Here is a 26,304-nt window from a genome sequence, read left to right as displayed (position 1 = left end):
TGCATCTGAAGAAACCTCAGACATGCTGACCAACCCTGCAGTGTTGTTCATTTATGTAGCTGCATTTTGCATACATCGTTAAACTACATGGCGGAGTCCTATAGGGACATTAAAGTTACACAAACAAACACCACCGGCACACAATGTGTAAGCCACACAAAAGTCCAGACAGACAGAGACATGAAGGGAGACATGTACGGCTCAGCCAGGGGGCTGACAAGGCTGTAGCTCCTCGACGTGCGGTGGTTGGTTAATAATTGATTGTGGGAGTGCATAATTGATGGCCCACTTGTGCCAGAGTCTTTCTCAGAGAATACAGACTCTGTGGTGGAGGGAGGAAGAGAAAATTAAAGAGGGAAAGAATGAGGAGACAAAAATATTTGAGAGTCAGGGAAAAAAAAAATAGGTGAGAACAGAAGGAGTCTCAGGAAGTGGAAAAAACAAACAGACTTAAAAAAAGAGGACCACTTAATATAGAAGTGGACTGGAGGAGGGACAGAGTGTGGGGGAGTGCTGAAGATGGACTGCTTCCATAGGAGTAGACTAGTCCCTAATTAATGACATTGCTTAATTGCTCTATTCTCCATAGGAACGGGGGAATTACTGAGAAAGGAGGGAGGAGAAGAGGATGGGCCGTGGGTCACTAAGGCAAAGGCAATTCAGAGCGAGAGACAACCCTGAACACATGGGAGGAAACACAGAGAAACGACGCCTCTGCGCCACCTGCATTGGCAGTAATAGAGAGACAGGTTGTAAAACGTTACCTTGAGTGTCATCTCGCCCACAAAGATGGCAGTAAAGATGTAGTTGGAGATAGTAAGAAACACTCTTTCCTGGACAGAAATAGGAGCGGGGGGAGAGAGCGGGAGAGAGGGTTGACAGTCAGAAAGTGAAGATGGGCCAATTAGGAGTAGTAAAAACAGCACTTACTGCACCTTATAGATCATAAAAGTGAATTCATCCTCGGAGAATACAAACAGCTACTGCACAGAAACTGCAGAAAGGAGCTGGAGTTTCAAACACACGCGTGCAAACAAACATTTTAGAATTACCAAGCTGCCCTGTAGTATCTTGGGCCTTTCCAGAGCCACTGTGATGCAGTTGGAGAAGATAAAGGCCAGTACTACGTAGTCGAACAGCTTATGGGCAATGATAGATTGGCACATCTGTCTGAACCTGGAAGAAGATAGCAGGGGAGAAGAGAAAAAAAAGTTAAACTGAAGGGAACAATGAAAGGCCTCAGTCTGCCCAGACGCACTTTTAAAACCCCTTCCACCCAATCGGAATGAGAGCCAAGTTCCCTGAATGTGCATGGGAGCTCCCTAACATCTTGGTGAGTAAATAGCTTCATTCAGCCCCTGTTTACATCTCTCCTAATTCAAAACAAATTACATTAACAACACTCTCAGAAGCACCAGACTCCTGAGTACAGTTCTCTGCAGGGGGAACAGAATAGAGAGATAAGAGAGAAACAAACGGAGTAAGAGAGACAAGTGTGTGGGTGTGTGGGTGTGTGAGGTGGGGGGGGGGGGGGGGGGGGGGCAGAAAGAGATGGGACGTATAAATACTGAATATGCATTTCAAAACTTAGCATGTGAGGCTGTGCACTGCCAAAAAGCAATTAAATGTCTCCGCTGCAGTGTTTATAAGGGATGGATGAAAAGAAACAGAATGAATATGAAAATGAATTGACTACGAGAGCGAGCGAGATCGACTTTATTCCAAACTGTTCGGGGACACACATGGACACGTTTAAATGGCTTTTATTGAAATACTCAACTGTGCCTAGTCAAACCCTTCCTCTCAGATTGTAAGATGGCATCACTACAAATTAATGCATAATTTAATGAACTGCCTACAGTATTAAATTTATGCCTCCCCTCTTGCTCTCCGACTAAAGGAGGAGATCGCTTTGCTATTTGTAAGGTGGCGATCAATGTCCTAATGCAGAGGTGCTTTCGCAGGAACTTGAAACTGTCCTTCACATCGATGAGCTGTGAAACAGAACTGGGCAATCCGTTCGTACGTTTGGAAGACTTGAGCACAGCATCGGTAAAGGCTTCGGATAAAGGCGAGGCTTACTTGTTCTGCGGGGAGAAAAGGAAGACGGACCAGTCTTCTCTGGTCTCACACCAGTCTGGTCTGTATGCTTCTAACATCTTCTGGATGCGGAAGCACAAGCTCTGCAACAAACACACATATCAGTGCAGATCATGGCACACACACACATGCACACACACACACACACACACAGAGCGAAACCGTCTGTTTGGATTCCATAATTAAATTATTTACCAAAGTGAAACACTTCTATGGCAACAGCTCGGAGCATCTTCCAACATTACCATCTGTATAGCTCTTTCCCCCGCTGTCTAAATAGTCCTTTCTAATTAACCTTGTTTCCCTCATACACAGACTTGTTTATAATGAAAACAATGAGGCTCCCATGAGGCCCAGGTGATAGGGAGTGCGGGCTTTGCACAAAGTAGTTGGCAATCCTACACAAGAGAGCGGGAGATTATTGCACATGTAAAGCCTTATACTTGAACATAAAAGCTAATGGTTTGGTTGTTGTGTATTACAAACCTAGATTGTGTTTCTTTGTTCTCTCTAAATGCTCTTACATAGTGCGTCTTAGAGCTGCTTCTGAGGAATATTTCCTCATGCATCTGTGTCTAATTTCCTTAACCGCACATGCACACAATAGTAGCCTACATAGTCGATGTCATCATCCAGGTCCTCTCGGTCCTTGCTCCGTGCGTTGACCTGGGGGAAGACCTCGGCCATCAGGTGGCTCTGGGGATTGGACCCTCCGGCCTGCTCGGTTGGATGTCTAGGCGGGGGCTGGAGGAGCTGTGACAGTGGAGTCTTCCCGTTACAGTCTTGGTGAAGCCCTCCGAAGTTGCCACCGCTGCTGATTATCATCCCTCCAGAGAGGCTCTTCTTTCTGTGGTTGGCATTAAGAGTCATGGAGGGAAGGGGGTGCTGCAGAGGGTGAGTTTGTCCAGGCACCTGGAGCAGGTGTGGCAGCTCTAGTGATAGAGCTCTTCGGTCTCTCCTGGGTCCAAAAGAACCTGGGAGCATGGGATGGGGAAGGTGGAGGGAGTGGGGAGCGACAACAGGTGGGGAGAGAAGAGACTCCTCCTCGTCCGGCTGGATACGATGTAGGTGGTGGTGTGGGGATGAGGAGGCACGGGGACCTCGGATTCGCAGGCTTCCTCCGACCACCCCTCCTAGACCTCCCAAGCCGTAGCCATAGAAGGGCCTTGAGGAAGTCGGGGTGAAGCCAGGACTAGCAGAGGGGGATGAGGAGGAGCACGGCCGGCCTCCTAGGCTGTTCCAGCTAGAGCGGCGGGTCAACAAGGCATGGTGCTGGGGAGCCAGAGGACGGCCCCAGTTGTGGTAACCTCGACCTGGATACTGAGAGAGAAAGACTGATATGATATCTGGAAGTAATATAACATCAGTGCAACTCTTATTACTAATTATTTTAATCATTTGCTATTCATTACAGTTCCGTTTAATTAGGCTAGCTGTAGCTCAGGAGGTAGAACAGGTCATCTGCTAATAGCACAGCTGGCGGTTCAAACACCACCGGCCAAATATCCCAAATATACTGGGACAAAATACTGACTCCAAGTTGCTCTCAGATGCATTCATCTAAGTATGAATGTGTGTGAATGTTAGATAGAAACGTGCTTAGATAGAAAATGTATGAATGGGCAAATGAGGCAAGTGCTTTGAGTGCTCAGGCCGAGTACATAAACGCTAAATAAGAACCAGCACACACATTTTCAGATTTATAAGCAAGCGTAAAACCTTGAAATGTGATGAAAATCTATGTTTGCGACTCTATAAATACTGCTGTTAAATTATATCGACCAATTAAATTTTATGTCATAAGAGCTAACGATGTAGCAGATATGCTCTTTGCTTGCGTTCATTTTTCTGCTACTTTATGCACAGTCCCATCAACTTACCACAGCCCTCTGCTCCAGGTTGGCTCTGCCAAGAGAAATGACACTATTCTTCCTGGAGCTGAGAGCAAAGGTCAACCTCTCTCCTGGAAACAAACTGGCAGGCAATGGGGACATGTCCAGGTGCCCGTTGGGAGTCAGGGTACATATCTTTGGGTCTGCAGGAAAGAAGAAGGAGGAGGAGGACAGGGGAAAAGAAAATAAACAGTGCTAAATGGTGGGAAGAAGAAAAATAAGACAGATGAGTGAGAAGGAAAACTATAAGACTAAATAAAGCCTTCCCTCCTTTTGTTTGCCTTGTCTTTGTTGATGCCATGAAAGCAGAAAACTCTACACTCTCCATCACTGTATGCAATTAATGTCTTAAAACAATGTTACAGTCAGCTCCAGGAGGAAGAGGAAGATTTCATTTACACTAAATTGCCTTACAGGACCAGGGAGGAACTTGTAATAGCGAAACAGAGGATATCTCAGAGTGCTTGTCCATTCTCAAACGTGTCTTTTGATGGAATAGGTCTCAGTAAACATTGTCATTCCAAATGTGTTTCCCTTCCATGTACCCTGACATTTATGGGCAAGATTTGTGATCAGATGCCATCAGAGGACTCGCTAATGCGCTGCTAAATGCTGCTCGCTGCTGCTCGCTGCTGCAGGATAGTGGTTCTTGGTGAGTTCGCTTTTGTTACGCCGGGGGATATGTGAGGAGAGAAGTGGATGGAGGAATGGCATCAGTCATGCATTATTTAAAGTTTGCTCTGCTTACATTCCAGACCGGGACAAGGAAAAAGAAAAAGGTGCTTAGGTATGTTTGTTGTGGAACTCATACCAAGTTTTTGATGCCCGAGGCACAACAAATCACCTGACGCCACAGAGCTTGAATATGATGGTGCCCCTCGAGCAAACAGATTTAAGTGTTGCAAAGTTGATGCTGAATAATAACAAGAATTTTTCAAAAACTGTTATATTTGCAAATCTGTAAGTTTTGCGGAGAAATGGCAATAAAATTCTACAGTTGAGAAAAAAATTGTCTGTAAAGAAAAATATGCAGTGAAGCTGTGGGAGGTAGCATTCACCTGATAGGTGCAGGGAGTCTTTCTGTTTGTCACTGTCATCGAAATTGCAGGAAGACCTGTCATCGTCTGAGTAGGAGCGATTTGCATCACCCTGTTTTTGGGGACAGTGAGAGAAAATAAATGGGCGAATCAGAGAGACAGAAGAAACAAACAACAAAGCAAAGAGCGTGTAAAAAAGAAAGAAAGAAAAGAAATAATGAGCAATTACAAGCTAACAATTACAAGCTTACACATTCCTAATTTTCAGTTCTTTCTTTATTACCTAATTATCTAAGACACATTTCCTCCCAGGGCTGTTTGTTAGCACTCACTTGTCAGATCTAGCTCTGAAACACTGATGTTTACTTCTCCGCTGTAACTGTGACACGAGTCAGTGACTGCAGTTTGTGGACGTTCAGTATTCCTACGTGGGTGAAAACCCAGCAGTTCACATGAACTTATGTGGATGTGGATTGTGTTAGATGACCTCACTGTTATAAAATCTGCATTTTTAGGGGTGCAGAGGACTTTTTCTTCATGATAACAAAAGTAATTGAAAGAGATCTGTCAGCATGACTCTTTGGCCTTAAAAGTAAATGTGCAAAATACAGAACTCCATAACTTAACTATTTTTGGGGAGTATGAATAGCCATGGGGGAGGTCTTTATAAGCAGGAAAAACTGTAAAACCTGCAAAAATACAGTTAAAAGTTCCAAGTGTGTGCCCTCCTTCACATTTTCTAAAGCCGTCTAGTGGTCCAGATGGGCCAACTCTGGCCCCCAGGCCTTATGTTTGACACCCCTGGCTTAAAGTGACAGCTTGTTTCTGTTATTCTTAAAGGCCAATGCTTGTCTAATTATTTCATATTCGTCCGGTTGTCTCAAACCTTTCAGTCAGGACTATTTTATTTGGAATTTGGCTCAATTAAAATACGCATGAGCACAGACAATTAGAGATAAAGAAAGCGGTTACATTACATTCATTATGCAGCAAATTAATAATGTATTTCCTACTGTTGTGTGGACATTGCTATTAAAGTAATCCACTGGGTCCTTATTTCCTCAGACACAGGAAGTGCATACACACTCTTGTGCTCACTTGTGCAGCCAACAACAGAAGATTTACTATGCTTTGGTTGGAGGTCAAACAGAAGAAGTAGCTTCAGCAAGAATGAATAATAATAATGAAAAAAATAGCTGGCTGTTTAATCAAGGTAGCTGCTTATTATTTGTTCAAGCCAGCGGTCCCCAGGCCTCGGACCGGTACCGGTCCGTGAGTCGTTTGGTACCGGGCCGCGAGAATTGAGGCTCAGGTGTGAAATGTGTGGTTTTCAGGGTTTTTATCGGTTTTCAGTGTTATTTTGTTATCGTTTTTATCGTTAACTCGGTTTTCCTGGGTCTTTTCACGTGTGTTATGAATAACTCTTCTATTTTTCAGTAGCGGTACTAGTTTTATTTTGTTGTATTTTTCCACGACACCTTAAAGGCCGGTCTGTGAAAATATTGTCGGGCGTAAACCGGTCCGTGGCACAAAAAAGGTTGGGGGCCGCTGGTTTAAGCCACTGTGAAGGCTGCAAAAGTCCCAAAAAAACTAAAAGACAGCCTAAAAACACATGATAAATCCCAAAAAGCAAAAAGGCAGTTATTTTCTATTGATTTGGCTAGTATGCTTGGTCATTTTCTCTCATCTCCATGCTGCCTATTCCCCTAAATCCAGGTGTCTTACCTCTGCTTGAAAACCCTCAACCAAGATGGCCACGAGCAAATTGAAGAGCACGTAGTTTCCGAACGTCATAAGAGCTACAAAGTAGAGAGCGGCGCAGGGAGAAGTGGACGCCATGCCATTGTACAGCACCATGTTCCAGTCCTCCTGGGTGAGAATCTGCAGCAAACATATGCACAGAGTGAAACAGGGGACACACAAAAACAGGCACAGACACTCACCTACACAAAAAAAGTGTATGTGCAGTCATAAGCGCATGTGTGTCTGAACTATTCTTACCTGAAAAACGGTGACGATAGCCCAAAGCAAGGAGTCAAAGTTCTTCCTGTCAGGCACGGTGTCCCCTGCTTCTGTCTTCAAGCTAAACTTACAGCCAAATATGTGCATCCCCAAGATGCTGCAACACAAACAAGGGTTTTGTCCTGTAATTACTTAATTCAGTCACAAATCCTATCGCAGAGTGAGAATGCAATTATGTTGTTAAACTGGATGTTTTAACAAGAATATGAAATCCAGACAATGCCATTAACATAAGTGCTGCTTAGAGGAATTATGAAGACATTTGATTTTAAGGTTAAAGTCTCTGTAGCTCTGTGATTTAACTGGTCACTAATGGCTATAGTAATTAGGAGTATGGGCCAAATGCCAGTGGCTCAGGATATCATTAGCTGACTAAAAGCTCAGATGTCATCTATTTTCTCACACTCATGCTTCACTAGAGAGATAAAGAAGCTGGCTGGCAGGTATGCATACACACATACGTAAGATTGGGTAACAATCAGTATACATGCATAACATCATTATGCAGCAGCATGTAAGTCATCTCTCAATGTCAAAGTGACTGGTGCCAGTTATGATAAATTCTCCTGTTAACACATCATTTTTCAATTATTTTAAAGTCATCAGCAGGTACATCATAAATATTTTCTTAGGTGTAATATGAAGGTAGAATGAATGTTTAAGGGATCCATATACCTGAGTAAGTAATTAAATTAAGTATTAGTGTAATTCACCCTTTCTGTGACTGAGATTTTACAGTTGACCTACTGGAATGATTGGTACCAGGAAAGCGTTGCTAACGGTAATTTACAGGCAATTTGAAAACTGTCCAAACTTAAATTAAACCATCTTATTAATATGCTGCACTAGAACTTGGATATGACAACTTAATACAATACAGTTTACCTTTGTCACTGTTCTTTGGCCAGAGACCTATCTGTCTGGTGTAATAGAGACTCAAATGTTTAGAGAAATAATTCTCATTACCTTAGTGGCAGAAGAAAAGTCGGAAAGGGACACAAGGTCCAAAAAGAATAAGCTTGATGTAGCGGCATTTGTGCTGTGTAGGTGCAAATGCTGCGGAACTGCATTGTTATAAATTAACCCCAGAAAGACTGATGCATGAAATAATTGCCAGAAAATTAACTTTAAAAAAACAAAACAAAACTGTGTTGAAAAAGTGTTGATTGAACCTTCTGACAAATTTAAAAAACATATAAAAAATTTAAAATCGTATCACTTTTGCTACATCTGGGATTTTTGAGCAGCGTAAAGTGTTGCTCAGTGAATCAGATCACTTTGAAGTGATCTGATTGGTGCACACGAGACAACATGGCGCCTGCGTTCGGCTTGGCTCCTCCGCTTCAGATTGCTCTCCTAAACGCTCGCTCCATAGCCAACAAATCATTTATACTGAATGACTTTTTTAGCAGTAATAGTCTGGACTTCATGTTTGTCACAGAATCTTGGCAGCGGGAGAATGAATTAATCCACCTTAATGAGCTCTGCCCGGTCGGCTGTCGCTTCATCGGGACTCCGCGCTTGGACCGTCGTGGTGGTGGTCTGGTCACTGTTCACCGAGACAATTTCGCTTGCAGGACTATGGACTCTGAGTTTTTCCCTTCCTTTGAGTCACAACTTCTTAAGGTTGGTTCTTCAGATATATTTTATTGTGTTTTAATTTACCGCCCTCCCGGCCCCGCTGGTGTTTTTATTCGAGATTTTACGGACTTTTTATCTTCCAGTATTAAACTGGAGAAAGTCTTAATGATTGTGGATTTCAACCTCCGCGTGGATGATCTTAGCTGTAGCATGGCCTCTGACTTTCTATCCATTACAGACTCTTTTCATTTTATTCAGCATGTCTCTGGACCCACCCATGTTAAAGGCCACACCTTGGACCTTGTGTTTTCTCTTGGCTTAGACATAACTAATGTCTGTGTTGAAGACGTACAAGTGAGTGACCATTCCTGTGTTACTCTTAGTCTTAGCTTCCCTCTGGACACACCACCTTCTAATCTCATGTTCCATAAGCGGTTCATAAATCAGGATGTTGCTTTGAAGTTTTCTAATATGTTGGACCCTCATGTGATCAGTGGCTGCACTGATGCTGATGTTGCTACACAGTGTTTTAACAATCACTGCTTGGAGATTTTAAATTCAGTGACACCTATGAAATCTGTCATTGCTGTCTCAAAAAGAGCTCATCCATGGATAAATGGTGACGTTAGGAAGGTCAAAAGAATCTGTAGAAAAGTAGAACGCCTTTGGAAATCAACTAAACTCGAAGTTCACAGGCTCCACCTTAGGGAACTTTGGGTTTCCTTACATGAAACCATAAAAACAGCCAGATCAGGATATTTTTCTCAGTTAATCTCATCAAGCAAGAGAAATTCCAAGGTACTGTTTGACTCCATAAACTCTATTGTTTCCCCCGTGGTCCACCCAGTACCCATGACCTCTATATCTGAGAGTGACGACTTTCTGAATTTCTTTGTGGATAAAGTTGATCATGTCCGTATGAGCATTGGTTCTTCAATACCATCTGTTTGTGTCTCTGGGCCACCACCCCCTCATTTACTGTCAGTGTTTAACCCAATGAACATACATGACCTTTCACTCCTGCTGGATAAAATGAAAATTACCACTTGTGCAAATGACTGGAGTGGTTTCGGTCATACCTCTCCAACAGATCTTTTAGTGTTTTTGCGAATTGGTTTATGTCACATTCTAACGATCTGACATGTGGGGTACCGCAGGGTTCAGTTCTGGGTCCTATTCTTTTTCTTTTGTACATGTTACCTCTAGGACTTATAATTAGGCAGTTCCCTGAGGTGTCTTATCACTTCTATGCTGATGATATTCAGCTCTATTGCTCTTTTAAGTCAATGGAAGTCCATAAACTGTCCTCTTGAATTAAATGTTTAGCTTCCATTGAACAGTGGCTTGGTGACAACTACTTACAGTTGAACTCTGAGAAGTCAGAAACATTAATTATTGCCCCCGACAACCAGATATCTCTAATCAAACAGCATCTGTTCACCTGAGCCTCAGGTACCTTGGTGTGATCTTTGATTCTGCCATGTCCCTAGAACAACACTCTCACCAGTTGATTAGGGACTGCCTTTTTCAGCTAAGAAACATCTCCAAACTGTGAACTTTGCTGTCTAAACCTGAGTTAGAAATGGTTATTCATGCTTTTATTTCTTCTCGCTTAGATTATTGTAACAGTCTTTTTCTTTGTTTGAGCAAAAGGAATCATGACCGTCTCCAGTTAGTCCAGAATGCTGCTGCAAGGCTTTTAACTAAGACACAAAAAAGAGAGCACATTACACCAGTGTTACGTTCATTACACTGGCTTCCAGTACATTTTAGAATTCATTTTAAAATCTTGGTACTGACTTTTAAAGCTTTGAATTGTGATGCCCCTGCCTACATTTCCGATCTTTTAGAACCCCACGCTCCCTCTCGCAGCCTGAGATCATCTAACCAAAGGCTGTTGGTAGTCCCACGAACTCGTTTTAAGACTAGAGGTGATAGATCTTTTAGAGCGGTGGCCCCCAGGTTGTGGAATGCTCTCCCTCCATCATTATGTTGCCTTGATTGTATTTATTCTTTTAAAAAGCAGCTTAAGACTCATTTATTTAGATTGGCTTTTAATTAGATTTGTGCTGTATGTTTGATTGTTAATGTATTTTATGTATTTCTGTTTTATATTACCGTGAAGCACTTTGTGGTTTTTATCCTGTGAAAAGTGCTATATAAAAAATTGCCTCTCCCTGAGCTTTCTTCCAGTCAAAAGGGAGATTTCTTCTCTTCCTACTCTCACCAAGTGCTTGCTCACAGGGGATCATCTAATGATTGGGATTTTCTTTCTGATATTGTAGGGTCTTTACCTTACAATTGGAAGCAGCTTGAGGCAACAGTTATATATATATATATATATATATATATATATATATATATATATATACAGTGGGGCAAAAAAGTATTTAGTCAGCCACCGATTGTGCAAGTTCCCCCACTTAAAATGATGACAGAGGTCAGTAATTTGCACCAGAGGTACACTTCAACTGTGAGAGACAGAATGTGAAAAAAAAATCCATGAATTCACATGGTAGGATTTGTAAAGAATTTATTCGTAAATTAGGGTGGAAAATAAGTATTTGGTCACCTCAAACAAGGAAAATCTCTGGCTCTCACAGACCTGTAACGTCTTCTGTAAGAAGCTTTTCTGTCCCCCACTCGTTACCTGTATGAATGGCACCTGTTTGAACTCATCATCTGTATAAAAGACACCTGTCCACAGCCTCAAACAGTCAGACTCCAAACTCCGCCATGGCCAAGACCAAAGAGCTTTCGAAGGACACCAGGAAAAGTATTGTAGACCTGCACCAGACTGGGAAGAGTGAATCTACAATAGGCAAGCAGCTTGGTGTGAAAAAATCAACTGTGGGAGCAATCATCAGAAAATGGAAGACATACAAGACCACTGATAATCTCCCTCGATCTGGGGCTCCACGCAAGATCTCATCCCGTGGGGTCAAAATGATCATGAGAACGGTGAGCAAAGATCCCAGAACCACACGGGGGGACCTGGTGAATGACCTGCAGAGAGCTGGGACCAAAGTAACAAAGGTCACCATCAGTAACACACTACAACGGCAGGGAATCAAATCCCGTAGTGCCAGACGTGTACCGCTGCTGAAGCCAGTGCATGTCCAGGCCCGTCTGAAGTTTGCCAGAGAGCACATGGATGATACAGCAGAGGATTGGGAGAATGTCATGTGGTCAGATGAAACCAAAGTAGAACTTTTTGGTATAAACTCAACTCGTCGTGTTTGGAGGACGAAGAATACTGAGTTGCATCCCAAGAACACCATACCTACTGTGAAGCATGGGGGTGGAAACATCATGCTATGGGGCTGTTTTTCTGCCAAGGGGACAGGACGACTGATCCGTGTTAAGGACAGAATGAATGGGGCCATGTATCGTGAGATTTTGAGCCAAAACCTCCTTCCATCAGTGAGAACTTTGAAGATGAAACGAGGCTGGGTCTTCCAACATGACAATGATCCAAAACACACCGCCCGGGCAACAAAGGAGTGGCTCCGTAAGAAGCATTTGAAAGTCCTGGAGTGGCCTAGCCAGTCTCCAGACCTCAACCCCATAGAAAATCTGTGGCGGGAGTTGAAAGTCCGTGTTGCTCGGCGACAGCCCCAAAACATCACTGCTCTCGAGAAGATCTGCATGGAGGAATGGGCCAAAATACCAGCTACTGTGTGTGCAAACCTGGTAAAGACCTATAGTAAATGTTTGACCTCTGTTATTGCCAACAAAGGTTATGTTACAAAGTATTGAGTTGTATTTTTGTTATTGACCAAATACTTATTTTCCACCCTGATTTACGAATAAATTCTTTACAAATCCTACCATGTGGATTCATGGATTTTTTTTTCACATTCTGTCTCTCACAGTTGAAGTGTACCTCTGGTGCAAATTACTGACCTCTGTCATCATTTTAGGTGGGGGAACTTGCACAATCGGTGGCTGACTAAATACTTTTTTGCCCCACTGTATATATTAGGGGTGCAACAATACTTGTATCGATATTGAACCGTTCGATACAGTGCTTTCGGTTTGGTACGCATATGTATCGAACAATACAAAATTTGTAATTTATTTTATCAACTTTCCTTCTGACGATGCTGTCTGTGTTGAGCGCTCAGTGGATCTGCGCTCGACAGTGCAGCCTAGGCGGAGTAGTCGAGTGCAGATTCACTGAGCGCAGGGCAAGCTAGCAAGACAGAAGTTAAGCTCTCCTTGCAACATGGCAAATTGAACCTCCCCCACCCTCATTCAGATCTGGCGTTTGGAACTATTTTGGTTTTCATGTGACGTATGACCCTGAAGGTAAGCGCGTCATGGACAAAAGTAAAACAGTATGTTGGATGTGCCACACAATGCTCAATTACATTGGTGGGAACTAGTGCATTAGCGCAGTTTGCTCGTTAACGTGTTGGCCGTCCAGCCCCACGCACGGGGCGATAGCTCGTTAACGGAGATTTGCCGTATTGTGGCATATATATATGAGTACAAGATCCATAGAGGCTGGGGTCTATCACACCAGGCAAGACCCCAGGTGCAGGCTGTGTAAAGATGCCCCAGAGACAATCCAGCACATAACAGCAGGGTGCAAGATGCTAGCAGGCAAGGCATACATGGAACGCCATAACCAAGTGGCCGGCATAGTGTACAGGAACATCTGTGCCGAGTATAACCTGGAAGTCCCGAGGTCAAAATGGGAGATGCCCCCAAGGGTGGTGGAGAATGACCGAGCTAAGATCCTGTGGGACTTCCAGATACAGACGGACAAAATGGTGGTGGCTAACCAACCGGACATAGTGGTGGTAGACAAACAGAAGAAGATGGCCGTAGTGATCGATGTAGCGGTTCCGAATGACAGCAATATCAGGAAGAAGGAACACGAGAAGCTGGAGAAATACCAAGGGCTCAGAGAAGAGCTCGAGAGGATGTGGAGGGTGAAGGTAACGGTGGTCCCCGTGGTAATCGGAGCACTAGGTGCGGTGACTCCCAAGCTAGGCGAGTGGCTCCAGCAGATCCCGGGAATAACATCAGAGATCTCTGTCCAGAAGAGCGCAGTCCTGGGAACAGCTAAGATACTGCGCAGGACCCTCAAGCTCCCAGGCCTCTGGTAGAGGACCCGAGCTTGAAGGATAAACCGCCCGCAGGGGCGTGCTGGGTTTTTTTTCTTTTTTTTAATATATATATATATGTGTGTGTGTGTGTATGTACATATATGTATGTACATGCCAAGAGTTACCTGAAGATGAAGATAAACAGCATAAGCAGCATGCAGAAGGTGGCCACATTGTCCATCGTCTTCATCAGAACCACAAGCTGCCGCCTCAGCGCAGGCATGAATCTCACCAGCTTAATGACCCTCAAAAGCCTGAATGTCCTCAGCACAGACAGACCACCGTCTGCCTGGCCAATGATCTCACACACACTGGGGGAGCACACGTGTTTAAAAAGGGGTAAAATGAGAATGGCAAAGATGTGGTGAAATTTGTAAAAATGTATGTGGTCATTTCAAAAGAAATATGGGGAAAGGAAGACCAAAATTAATAAGAGTCAAGAGAAATGAGGGGAAATAGATAAGAAAAGATTAGATAAGAGGCTAAGTTAGTCTTTAAAAAACAACATTCAATATTACACACATGAAGATAGAAAATTCTCATTCTGTAAGCACACATAATCCATACTAGGGTGATAAGGAACATACAGTATTCTCAATCAGCCACTCATATCACACACCTGATGATGACGATGATGCCATCAAAGATGTTATACGGATTCCTCAAGTATTCAAAGAAGCCAAAGGCAGTGAGCTTCAGGATCATCTCCAGCGTGAACATGCTGGTGAAGACGATGTTACAGATCTCCAGGACATTGGTCAGCTCCTCAGGCTTGGTGGAAACATCAAAACAAAATCAGAAGAGTGAGGATACAGACCGGTACCTCTTTTGTTGCACCATAAACCTCAAAATAGCTGGACCCAATATTGGAGTCACTGATTTCTCATGCTATTTGAGAGCTATTACAAAAAATGTACCATTAATTTCTTACCCTAAATTTCAACTGTGGAATACTACACGATGTGCACAAGCACCAGTGCCATGTCAGTGGAAAAAAGGTCAGAGTGACAAAACCAATGATGAGAAGGGAAGCGGTTACAGGAGCTCAAGCACTGCAAGTATTTGAAGTTAAAAACAGAGCAGTGCCAAATACACACAAAGAGATAAAAACAGTTAATATTAAACCAGTGCTTTTCAATCACAGCTGCTGTAACAATAGATACGGGAGCCGCTGCCAAACAAAACAACTGCGCTCGTATTACTTTTCTCTGCTTGCGCTGAAAAAGCTGCCAGTCAAACTGTCAGTCACTTGAAGACAGAATTTACCCTTACCTGGCACATAAAATTAACACATACATCTTATCTGAGAGAGGCAACAGTCTGAGATCAAGAGAAGAGGCTGAAAAGTGGGAAAACAAACAGTTTCCTGGCACAGCTGTTTATGTGAAATTGTAAAGGAAAACTCACATCAGGGGGAAAATAAACAGGAAATGAGAAAAGGGATGGAGAGTGTGCATTGCCTGTGTAGCACATGGTGTCAAACACTGGCTGAATAGGAAAGCCTGTTATCTGGAATTGCCAAAGCGACTCATACATATATGAACACGCCACACATATAGCACCCCCCCCCCCCCCCCCCCCCCGCACACCAGTCAATTCCGAGTTTATTTCCATTTCTATGCGCAGACTGGCTTTATGCAAGTGCGCTTTGTGTGCGAGTGGATGTGAGTTATGCGCGATATGGATCAGATGCTTTCTCCGATACCCCCTGTGAATTTTAGTTTCAAAAGCCAGTGGAGAAATAGCCAGCTCGCCCTGCCAAAGTTAGCAAACCATGTCAGGGAAACACACACTCTCACAGCCCTCCCCTCCCCTAATCCGCTTTGTCTCCCAGTCTATCTCTACAACACCCCTAGTTCTCCACGCCTTTTTCTTTCCCTTTTCTGAGTCTCATTATCAGGCAGACACATCTCTTCCCAATCAATATCCTCCTGTCGATCAGAGGGTGAATGAGGGAGAGAGAGAGGGAGAAGGAAAACCAAAAAAAAATAAAAAAATGGAAGGACTGTTTGAAACTAGATGATGGCATGACAGCTGAGGAGGGGAGATAGATTTGTCGTCAGAGATGAAGAAGAAAGAGCAAGAAAGACCTGCAAAACAGATTTGCTAGTTTCATAGCTTGAAGGTGGCTGTTATGAATTTAAAATTCGAAAAACATGTAAAAAAAAAAAAAGGCTGCAGATCAGCAATAGTATGATATGGATAAATGAACATAGATGGAAACACCCGCCAAAAACAAGTTGGATCGCTTAGCAGCTGCTCTAACCTTGACCTACGCCCATAACTCCCTTACGAGTCTTAAGTGCAAACACAGGATATAAGATTTATTGCTATTGACAGAACCATCACGGCCCTTGACACCACAGTTTAACTCAAACAAAATACCATCATCACTCCCTCCCTGTTGCTTTCTCCTCCTCCTTCCTTCTCCCCCTTCTTCTTGCCCCATTACCTTTCATTCCCTAGCAACGTTTCTCCTCATATTCTCATACCTTTGATCTTCCATGTTACTTTTTTGCCTGTTCCTGCCCTGCATATGTCCCCTGAAAATCCATCCCATGAGACAAGTGTCCTCTCTTGTTACTCGCCTGAAATGTGCCCTCAGTCAGCATGACTGTTTCATGAATATGAATGAATGAGCTACGCCCTCAAGTGTGACTGCGCATGTGTGGCTTCTTTTGAAAACTAATGAATTAGTAAAAATTATTAGTCAAACTTAAATATTTGAACACATAAATCGTCCGCTGTCACATGTGACACCTATCCAGAAGGATTTATTTGAAATCAGACTGTAAATACAGACCTTTTCCCTAAGCCCCTGTGGTGCTGTGGTACAGCAGCTGTGTGGTTAGTCATGTTTTGGGCTTCAGAGTTCTTGTTTAAGAAGAAAACACTGAAGTTAAGACTTCTGCACCGCAAAGCCAGCGCACACACCTGTGTAAGTGCTCCTGTCAGTCTTGCAGAGGGAGAAAGACTCAAAAGACAAGGCAAACGAGGCGTCTGCGAGTGTGTGCATGCAAACGCGTGTGGGTCCCTGCATACGTGCCCGCTTTGAAGTGCGCGCACTCACACGCGCGCACAGAATTGCACGGGGAATAGAGCTGAAAACTGCTGTGTAACCGGCATAAGCCTCACGCTTCCTCTCTCGCTTGTCTCCTCCTCTTCTTTTCCCCCGCACAACCCTCGTTTATTTTTAGAGTCTTTAGAGATGAGGGAGAGAAAGAGAGAGAGAGAGAGAGAGAGCGCAACTACCCTGTACGCTGTCAAAGAGTGCGTGGGCGGATGAGAGAGGGAGAAGCGGGGAGACGGAGGATGAAACTGAGGGAGGTAAAAAAGAGTAGGTGAGTAGATGAGACGCTCGGGGTAAGGCGGGAAGGATGGAAGGAAGGGAGACAGCGAGGAACAAAGGAACAAGTGGGGGAAAGTGCAAAGGAAAGGTGCACAGAGGGATTTGTGGGGAGAACAGGGGGAAGGTGAGGTGGAAGTAAAATTAGCAAGGGAGGGAGCATGAAAGACAGACAGAAAACAGAATGGGAGAGAGAATGGAGAAAAAAGAAAAAAGCTGTCTTATGTAACAGCTTGTGAGTCCATGTGTTTCTGTTGGTGCATGCGCAAGAATATAAAAAGATATTTTGTTTATGCGCCTGCACACGGTTTGCAAAAAAAAAAAAAGGATCTGCATTGTGTGTTTGCGTGTGCAACTATTTGTGTTCACGTGTGCGTGCGTATTCTTGGCAGGCTGCTCTCACTCTCGCTTTCAGACACCTGCCTTGTCTGCCTCTGAGGAGGCTTGGCCCATGTTAAAAGCCAGCTCGGTTATGTCTACTGCTAGGCTAAATGTTTACACCTCGATCATGGAACTGTTAGGCACTGATGCTCCTCCAATCCCGCACTCGTCGCCCTGAATGTCATCTGCCGTAACGCTGTTTCCTTCTGCTGATTTGCTGGGGCGGGAGAAATGATTACGGTAACACACTGTATTGATACTGTCACTCTCAAACACTCCAAAACAATCACTCACTTTGGTGGCTCATGGCTTTTGGAATCGGTTCAGACATAAGTAATGGCGAGGTTCATAATAAAAAGAGAGTCCTTAAAACAGAAGATGGGTCAAAAACTAAAACAAACAAACAAACAAAAACCTCTCACCACTCAGTGTGGATTTTTTCATGACCTGATGTGAAAGGTGGAAGTGCTGCATGAACTTGAGTGAGGTGAAGATGAAGGAGGTCTCTTAATCGAAGCTGATCTTACCTGGTTGTGATGCTCGATGCCCATACTGATGGTGTTAATGAGAATAGCAATCATAATGCCCCTGCTGAAGTACTTGCTCTCCACAATGCCCCAAAGTTTCCTCCTCATACCATTCCAGAGGTCCTTACAATGTCCAAAGCACGTCCTTTTCCGCTTCCTCTCTCCATCTCCCCTCTCCTCCAAGTGGTTCTCCTCTTTGCTCGTCTCCTTAACCGCATCCTCTTCATTTTCCTCGCCATTGGCGGAATCTCCCACAGCCCTCACTCCCTCCTTCAACGATAATGCACATATAGGGCAGTCCTCGGGATTTTGAGGGACAGACAGACTGATGGAATTGGCTAGTGGCTGAGAGTCATGGTCTTGCTTGTTTTGGTGGGGGCAGTGGAACGCTACAGAAACAGAGTGACAGGGGAAAAAAAAGATGTGGATACAGTCTCAAATACAGAACTTTTTTGTGTTTTTTTAACCAAGTATACAAAAGAAGTTCAGGAGATTTATTATCTAAGAAATGCAAGATCCAATCGGGCCATCATCATGTTTTGAAAAACCTAAAATTCAGCTCTTGCTCTTATGTAATTGTACATCTTATCTGAAATAGAACTGCCAAATGTTACATAAATAAGAATATTCTCATTGTTATTTTCTGAAACCCTCCTACTCACATCTCGGATGCCTCAAATGATGCCGTTCTCCGTTCACATTGCCTCCACCCCGCCTGTTACCCCTGCCTCCACCAGCCGGCGGGGGCTTGCCCCTCAGCGTGTAATAGAGAGCTGCCGATCTCCTCTTAGCCTTGCGGAGGACATGGCAGACCAGCTGGAAGATCTCTTCGTAGCAGTCTCCAGGCTCGGCCATGCTGGCCAAGGTGGAGGAGGACAGGCACTGCGCCCTTTGCTCCTGCATCAGCTGGTGCTCCCGCTGTTTGGTTTCTGAGAACTGGGTGGCGATAACCACTAGGCACAGGTTGATCATGAAGAATGAACCGATCTGGAGACGCAGAGGCAAAAAAGTTGACCCCGTGAGATTAAACCCAGTGCGACGGAAGACAAACTCCTGCAGGCATGTCAAAGTTTATTGTTTTGTTGTAAAAGCTCATAAATCAATGTTTGACAAAATTAACTAAAACAAAAACGCACAGATACGCCGCCTTATTTGAATAATCAGCCCATGGCTAAAGCAGATGTTGCTCATTTAGGAAACATGAAAAATGTGAAGAATTGTGGTCTTTCTTCAGTGGTAAATACACACTTGCCTATTCTAATACTGTGCTCTGTTCCTCCTTTAGAAATGGTAGCGCACATGCTAAAGGTCTCTGAAGGCTGGCTTCCCACCAAACCGAGACTGATTGGAGCAGACAGACAGAGCCAACACATGCCCAAAGCACAGTTCAGCGTCTGGCAATCTCTCTTTCTCTCCTTCTCTTTTTATTCTCTGACTCGACTTAATGCTCCCTCCCCTCCGTGCACTCAACATTAATTTTTACTTTTCTCACGCCTTTGCTTGACAAGCATTCCCTAACCACTCTCTCTCACTGCTTTCTTTCTTTACACTTGTTTTTCACAAAATAAGTTTGATTTTCTTATCATGAGTTAAAGTAAGGTTTGGCAGCAGAGAGGTGATGAGGTTACCCGTGAACAGTACATGCTGACTGACCCTTTTAGTGGCAGTAATGGGAATCACTATGGGACTGCTGAAACTGCCTTTATTGGTGTGCTCTGAGCAGGTTACAGACCAATGAATAGATCAATACTGGATAATGGTGAACAACTAAAAAAAGAACAGACTGCAGGATGGATAGAGCAGCTTTTACCAGTGTTTCAGTTTTGTGCATCAAAAATCTGAAGTTGTATCTCTCTGCTTCAGTGATATAAATACATGTTGAGTACATACATAGGCATACTGCACATACATATCTATAAAACTATGCATTTTGAGATGTGATGCTTAATAAATCATTCACAGATATAAAATCCAAACCTAGTGACATTCCACTTTTAGACTTTCATCCAAAGTGATCAAAGATGCAAAGGAAAGGTGAAGGAGAGAGCGAGGAAGCCGGAGGGAATGAAATAAAGCGGCTGCAGAGATATTTACAAAGAGAAAAAGAGAGAGGAAACATAGATGGGAGGTGTGTGAGAGGAGGAGAGATACCCATCTGTGGCCTGTGGGTCAAAGCAGGTCTGCAGGTGTGTGGGGCTTTGATTTCCCTCCAGGTTTGCATCTGCGTGTGTGTGTCTATTCTGTGATTCTGATCAGTAGACAGCTTTACGCATAATGAGCGAGGGCAGCCCAATATCATGCATTCAGACCATCACTGCATTATGCATGCATGCAAGCTCACACACACACACATACACACTCAAACACATACATATTCACATAGACAAAAGCATGTGTGATCACACACAAGTGTGGTCACCACTTAGATGGGCTTAGCTTATAACAGATTGCATATACAGCTGTAGGCAGAAGTTTGCACACACTCATCCTGGGCATGAATGTCATGATAATTTGGATCTTTTAATGATTTCTTTGAATGATTTCTGCTCTTTTTTGCAGAATGGAAGAACTTTAAAAAACTAGAATTGGGTGCACAAGTTTGAATTTATTTTAGATTTTTTCTAATACACATGGGGTCCTCGACACCTCGACTTCATGCTTTTGGTAGTAATCAAGAAGAGTCTGGCATAGTTAAGGTTGGATATTAGACCACTCTTCTTGGCAGGATTGAAAGAGTTCATTTGAACTGGTTGGTTTACTGGTATTAATCAATCTTGGACAAATTTTCATTACTGTTGAGGTTGGAGCTTTGGAAAGAACATTTCAGAAGCTCTTTTGTTTGCCTTCCTTATCCATCTGTTTTACTGCATCTATGTGATCATTCTCCTGTTGGAACATCCTGTGTGTACACACCTGGGTACAAATTGTAATTGTGTAGCTGTGGATTTAAGGTTAAGTTAAAAAGATTGAAGGTAATCCACTGATCCAATTTGTACAATGTATCAGTACCACTGACAGCTAAACATGATGTTACCACCACCATGCTAGTCGGTTGGTACGGTCTTCTTAGGTTTGAATACTTCACCATACTTCTCCAAAATTGTCAGTGTGGCTAAATTGCTCAATCTTTGCCTCATGTTATCATAAAAATTTTCTCTAGAAGGAATTTGTCTTATCTATGTGGGTAGCTGAAATGTCAGTCAAGCTAGAACATGTTGATTTTGGAGCAGGGCCTTTGTTCTTGGTCAGCACCCTCTCAGTCCATGATTATGTAAAGGTTCCTTAAATGTTGACAGTAATGCTGGTGTTCTAGCAGTTTCTAGTTCATGGCAGGTTTGAGCCTTGGTGGGTTGGTCCTGAACATCTTAATATATTTTGTCTCATCAGAGGGTGACAGGTTTGGTCTTATTCCAGACTTTGTGAAAGTGGTGACACATTTGAATAACTTGTACTTATTGAAACATGTTAAAACTGATGATCTTGGACTCTGTTGTTGTTTGGAAATGTATGTAACTACAACTGTATGCGCTCCTATGCTGGATTCATCACATATATATTGGTAAGACTTTTTTCATATACACACAGGTAACTGCCTAATAAATGCCCTCTCGGGAGTGATTAGCTCTTATACACTTACTCCCCCTCAGTTCACTCTGATATAGCTACTTTGGGTTCCACACTTGACAGTATATCAAGTTTCAAACAGACAAAGATGAGACTGTGTGATTGACACTGTGGAGGTTAAACTTCTTTTTGTCTCTCAGTTTTGTACCCCAAACCACACACTTACATGACTGATTAACAGACTTTAAAGCGCGGGGTGCTACAACGTCATAATGACACAACAGACGGAGAGATGGGGTGGATGAGGGAGTGAGAGTTTGATGAGTAAAAGGCAGTAAATGGAAGGACTACAAAGGAAAAGAATGAAAGCATTCAAGGTGACCCTGACTGTGTGTAGAGCACAATAAGGGCCCATGGAAGTGTGTGGCTGAAAACTTCTCATGGTGTCAGCAATGCTTCCACGGCATCACTTAAAAACGTTGGGTGGCTGCCAAACAGAATGGAGCTTTGCAAGGAAGCTCAAAAGGAGCAACACATTTGCGTCAGTTAGTTACACCAAAACTATTTGGGCATTTGCACCACAAAGGGAGCAGTCTGTCTAGAGCAGTTAGACGATATCTCTTAATCTCTGTAGCTCTTATACTGAACCCGAAAACAAAGGAGCTTGTTTTGTTTGGTCAGTTCTTAGTGCCAGATTGCAGCAGTTTGGGCATGAACTCTGACTGCAAATCAGTGCGATGATGTAATCATCTGTTGGCCCTTAATGTAATTGGAACAAGAGGGGTACGTGATATGAGACTCTAGACAGTGGGTTAGTACAAACCAGGAAAAAGCAATTATGCTGTAATGTGACACCACATCCATATCTCGCAAAAAGGTGATTCTTGCACTGACAATGCTAGCCTGAGGTCTCATCTGCCACAGTGGATGGACTTTAGTCAGCAATCACATCAGCAATAACAAAGAATTGGACGCAGGATTAAAATTCATATACCCCCAAAACATTTCCCTTCCCTCTGATTATACATCTTTTTACATGTACAGCAAGTGTTATAAGATCTTTCTCATAGTAACATTTTTTAACGATTGAAACTGCTCTTCTACTCACGCCTGGAACTCAAAGTGCATACTATACGCATCAATAACCCATTCACAAACATCTGACTACATCAGGTTTAACTCAGGTTTCAGCATCTTGCCCAAAGAAACAGGTCAGAAGAGCCAGGGATTGAACCATCAACCTTCCACTTAGCAGAAGACTTCCATTACTTTTAGAAAGTATCAGCACTACAAAGTTTCTCATCTCCTTTCTTCTGCCATGTTATCTTCCTGATCTTATTTTGTCTTTCTTTTACTGTTCACCTGCTGATGGGAAAGTGTAAAATCTGTGACTTCTGTGGCACTGTCTATTGTACTGACACAGTGGGAATGAACAGAGTTTACAGGCAGTCAAAAGCATGTGAATGCAGCACAAACAATCCAACCCTCATTGTGTTGCTGACACTGTATTTCCCATATAACCTTTGCACAGAGCATGCACATGATAACTTTTCCCTTTCGGCACTTGATTTTTTGTGTGTTTTTCAGCAGTCCATCAACTTGTACTTGTTTTTTTACTTGCATTTTTCTACTTCTCACTCAAAAACAGTTCAATTAATCACTCAGAGGGTGTTTACTGACATATAAATGTATCAATATACTCACACTAGGAGGCAATAGTTTGTGTTTTTCTATAGTTTATCCAAACGTTTATAATAATTAAACATGTGATACACTGGAATGTTAGTAGAAAGTACTTACAATGATGAGTAAGATGAAGTAGATGAAGTTGTAGAAGGAGTGGGCATCCATAACATAATACATTATCTCAACCCAGCCCTCTAGAGTGATCACCTAGGAGGAAAGATTTGACTCAAAGTTAACATTTGCAATTTGTGCTCCAGGGTTTGCTTAGCATTATATAATTTTTTTAAAAGACTTACTTTGCCACATATTTATCTACTAGTGAAGGACAGTTTTTTATCACCTTGAAACTCCTCTACATAAATAAATACATATATAAAACCAGCGATTTTTTATTTAAAAAATAACATGGAGTTAAGAAAAATAAGTAATAGGAAAACTAAGGAAAATAGACAAGTAAATGCAAAAAAAGAATGCAGATATCTAATTAAAAACAAATAAATGAACAAAAGAACACTGAATCATCAGCACCAAATAACCACATTCCAAAAAGAAGGTTATTATTACTACTCATTACCCTTAGCACGCAAACCTACCTGGAAAATTACAATCCAGGCGTAGACAATGTTGTCAAAGTTGATGGCACCTTTGTGGGGGTTAGTACTCCCAGTGTGGCACCGAGTGTAATATTGGTTCCAGTTTATGCATAGCCCTATTGCTTCACCAGCACCACTACTGTTAGCCAGAGGCTCAGGACTCAGGCCCAGCGCCTGTCTGTGGAGAGCGTCCTCCTTATCCAGGCAGCATATGCGTCCTCCTTCGCGTCTCGCTGGCACGTCAGTACATGACATTATGCCATTATCGGAAGCCAGGGAGCAGATGAAGGGTCGTTCATCATCTTCCTCTGGCCGGTAGTATGGCGCAGGCAGGGTCATACCTGATGGGCTGGAGAAAGAACAAATAATAACGAAGGTAAGATGTTCATGGTATTTTATCCCAATACATAAAATTGTACATGAACTTAAATGAAGTATTTTACTTACTTCATTTAAGGAGCACTGTACCAAGAGGTGGGCGGGGGGGGGGGGGGGGGTATGAGTGATGACTTAAGGCAAGCATGCTATCACAGGAAATACTCCCTTGCTTTCCTTCTCTCTACTGCACACAGTCACAAATATATACACACATGGCTGTGTCTTTTGACTAATTTCTTTCCAGTTCAGACAAAAAAAGCTTAAAACCTTGGATGATTGGATTAATAAGAGCTTTAGGTGATATGTACAGTATATCTATAGAGGCCACACCTGGCAGACACCTAGCAGACAGTGCTTGAAGCTGCTGCAGTAGACCAAAGCTGTGCTGACAGGTGTGGTAGGGAGGGTTAGAACATGTGTTGCCAGGATATTACCAAAAGAAATGATGTTAGGAATTACATAATATCCTTTTTTTGTGCATAATTTTGGAGAAGTGTGCGAAAAATTGTCCTTTCACCTTTAGTTTTCCAGCAGAAGTGGTTATTAACTGTTTGTTAGCTGCTACTGGATTTCACTGGCATGAATACAGAAACCAGATAATGACAATTAACTTTGTTTGCTTTTTATTTATTGGGTTTGCAGTTTGAGTAGTTACTAAATCCTTACAGCAGTATCTGTGTTTTCTGTTTTTATTGCGATTTCTCCTGTTTGGTGGAGTAGGGGTGGCTGATGTAGCTAAAATAAGGATACAAAAGATGATTCACAGTATTAGCATATGTTTTTCACCCAACAAACTCAAGACAAAGCATGATACACAAATAGTTTTAAAATGATATAATAGTTTATATAAGGCGAGCATCCTTGCTTTATTTTACAAAAATAAAATGACAAAGCTGCTTTTCTCCATAACAGGAAACAGTGATAATCTTCAATTCAGTTCTGCTGTTGTTTGAGAAATCATGGAGGATGCACTTTAACAATTCTCTGCTGAACTATCAACACAAACATTTTGAGGACTAAACATTTTATATATTTGAAGACTTGTGATTCAAAAGCCTGTAAACATCAGAAATGAGAGGACGATATATATATAAAAAGATCTCAGTGCATTTTGCTTCATGCCCTGCAAAATTAGACAAAGCACCTTTTCCAAGACATTGTTTTTGCCACTTGCCTTTTCACTACAGTATGTCTACCAACCACAGCACTACCAATCAGAAGGTACAAATCACATCATGAGATAATTAAACAGGCGAAGTGCCATTTATCAGTTTTGGAGACTGTGATCATAATATTTGCCACCTTCAGGTGCTATTTTGCATCTTTACTTACTTGAAATGACACCAGTACACTCATTTTGAAGCTATTTAATTTTGGTTCCACATTTTTATTCTTTTTTATTGACACAGCATATCATGTTATATCCATCCTACATTTGTCTTTATTTATTTTGAGCACAGTGTAGTTACAAAAGTATGAATTTACTTAAACCTTACATACTGTTTGGATCTAATTTGACATATTTTGGCATGTGACAGCAGTAAAAATTCTGTTAGCCTGAACTTAAAATACTTTTGTACAGGTGCTCAAAATTTCTGAACAGTAAGGTTGTTCCAGGTGGTTTTAGGAAATCTTAAAACTGTACAAGCCATGATGATGTGTATAATTGATGGGACAGTGGTGACACAGTGCAAGGGGGAAATTGACACTGTCACGAGAAGTGTCTGTGTTATCGCCACATTCACTCAGGTTCCCACAGAGACAGGCGCCTGGTGGTCTCTGAACGATCCTGATGGTATCTTGAAACAGCGAAACAGCAAATCTCCTTTCACATACTATATGACAATGGCACCGCTGCTCTCTGAAACCCATTATATCCTACAGTTTAAACTGCATCGTTTGCTGCTGCGTAGCAAATAGCAACACAAGTAGAGCCATCCCCATCTGGGGAGCACTCACATGTGCAGCGACCGTGGCACGCTGAGACATATATTCTCACAACCAACAGAAATGAACAACAAGAGAGAAATGTACACATAAATATAGTAAGGAAAAAGACCATGAACAGGTGCAAAGATGT

The 26,304-nt window shown here is 42.7% G+C and overlaps 1 protein-coding gene across 4 annotated transcripts in view; it reads right to left on the bottom strand.

Moving 5' to 3' along the window:
- LOC147332425 (voltage-dependent T-type calcium channel subunit alpha-1I-like) overlaps positions 1 to 26,304 on the bottom strand; it is a 100,459-nt gene that overhangs the window by 40,691 nt on the left and 33,464 nt on the right. For all 4 annotated transcript variants that reach the window (XM_086288951.1, XM_086288954.1, XM_086288952.1 and 1 more), the window contains exons 5-18: positions 23,847 to 24,195; positions 23,368 to 23,460; positions 18,666 to 18,990; positions 18,004 to 18,392; positions 14,369 to 14,520; positions 13,875 to 14,060; positions 7,031 to 7,148; positions 6,755 to 6,910; positions 5,051 to 5,141; positions 3,981 to 4,135; positions 2,716 to 3,420; positions 2,083 to 2,183; positions 1,053 to 1,176; positions 765 to 833 (exon numbers count right to left, since the gene is read on the bottom strand). In XM_086288951.1, the coding sequence (XP_086145077.1) occupies positions 765 to 833; positions 1,053 to 1,176; positions 2,083 to 2,183; positions 2,716 to 3,420; positions 3,981 to 4,135; positions 5,051 to 5,141; positions 6,755 to 6,910; positions 7,031 to 7,148; positions 13,875 to 14,060; positions 14,369 to 14,520; positions 18,004 to 18,392; positions 18,666 to 18,990; positions 23,368 to 23,460; positions 23,847 to 24,195 (3,013 nt within the window). The remainder of the gene's footprint in view (positions 1 to 764; positions 834 to 1,052; positions 1,177 to 2,082; positions 2,184 to 2,715; positions 3,421 to 3,980; positions 4,136 to 5,050; positions 5,142 to 6,754; positions 6,911 to 7,030; positions 7,149 to 13,874; positions 14,061 to 14,368; positions 14,521 to 18,003; positions 18,393 to 18,665; positions 18,991 to 23,367; positions 23,461 to 23,846; positions 24,196 to 26,304) is intronic.

Source organism: Aulonocara sp. 'chitande type north' Nkhata Bay, linkage group LG4 (genome assembly GCF_057382095.1).
Source record: "Aulonocara sp. 'chitande type north' Nkhata Bay isolate Kocher_YH1m ecotype deep benthic linkage group LG4, A_spYH_male_GT1.1, whole genome shotgun sequence".
In the NCBI taxonomy this organism is placed as follows: Eukaryota; Metazoa; Chordata; class Actinopteri; order Cichliformes; family Cichlidae; genus Aulonocara; species Aulonocara sp. 'chitande type north' Nkhata Bay.
The sequence above is the reverse complement of the archived record's forward strand: the minus strand, read 5'-3'. Positions and strand labels throughout refer to the sequence as shown.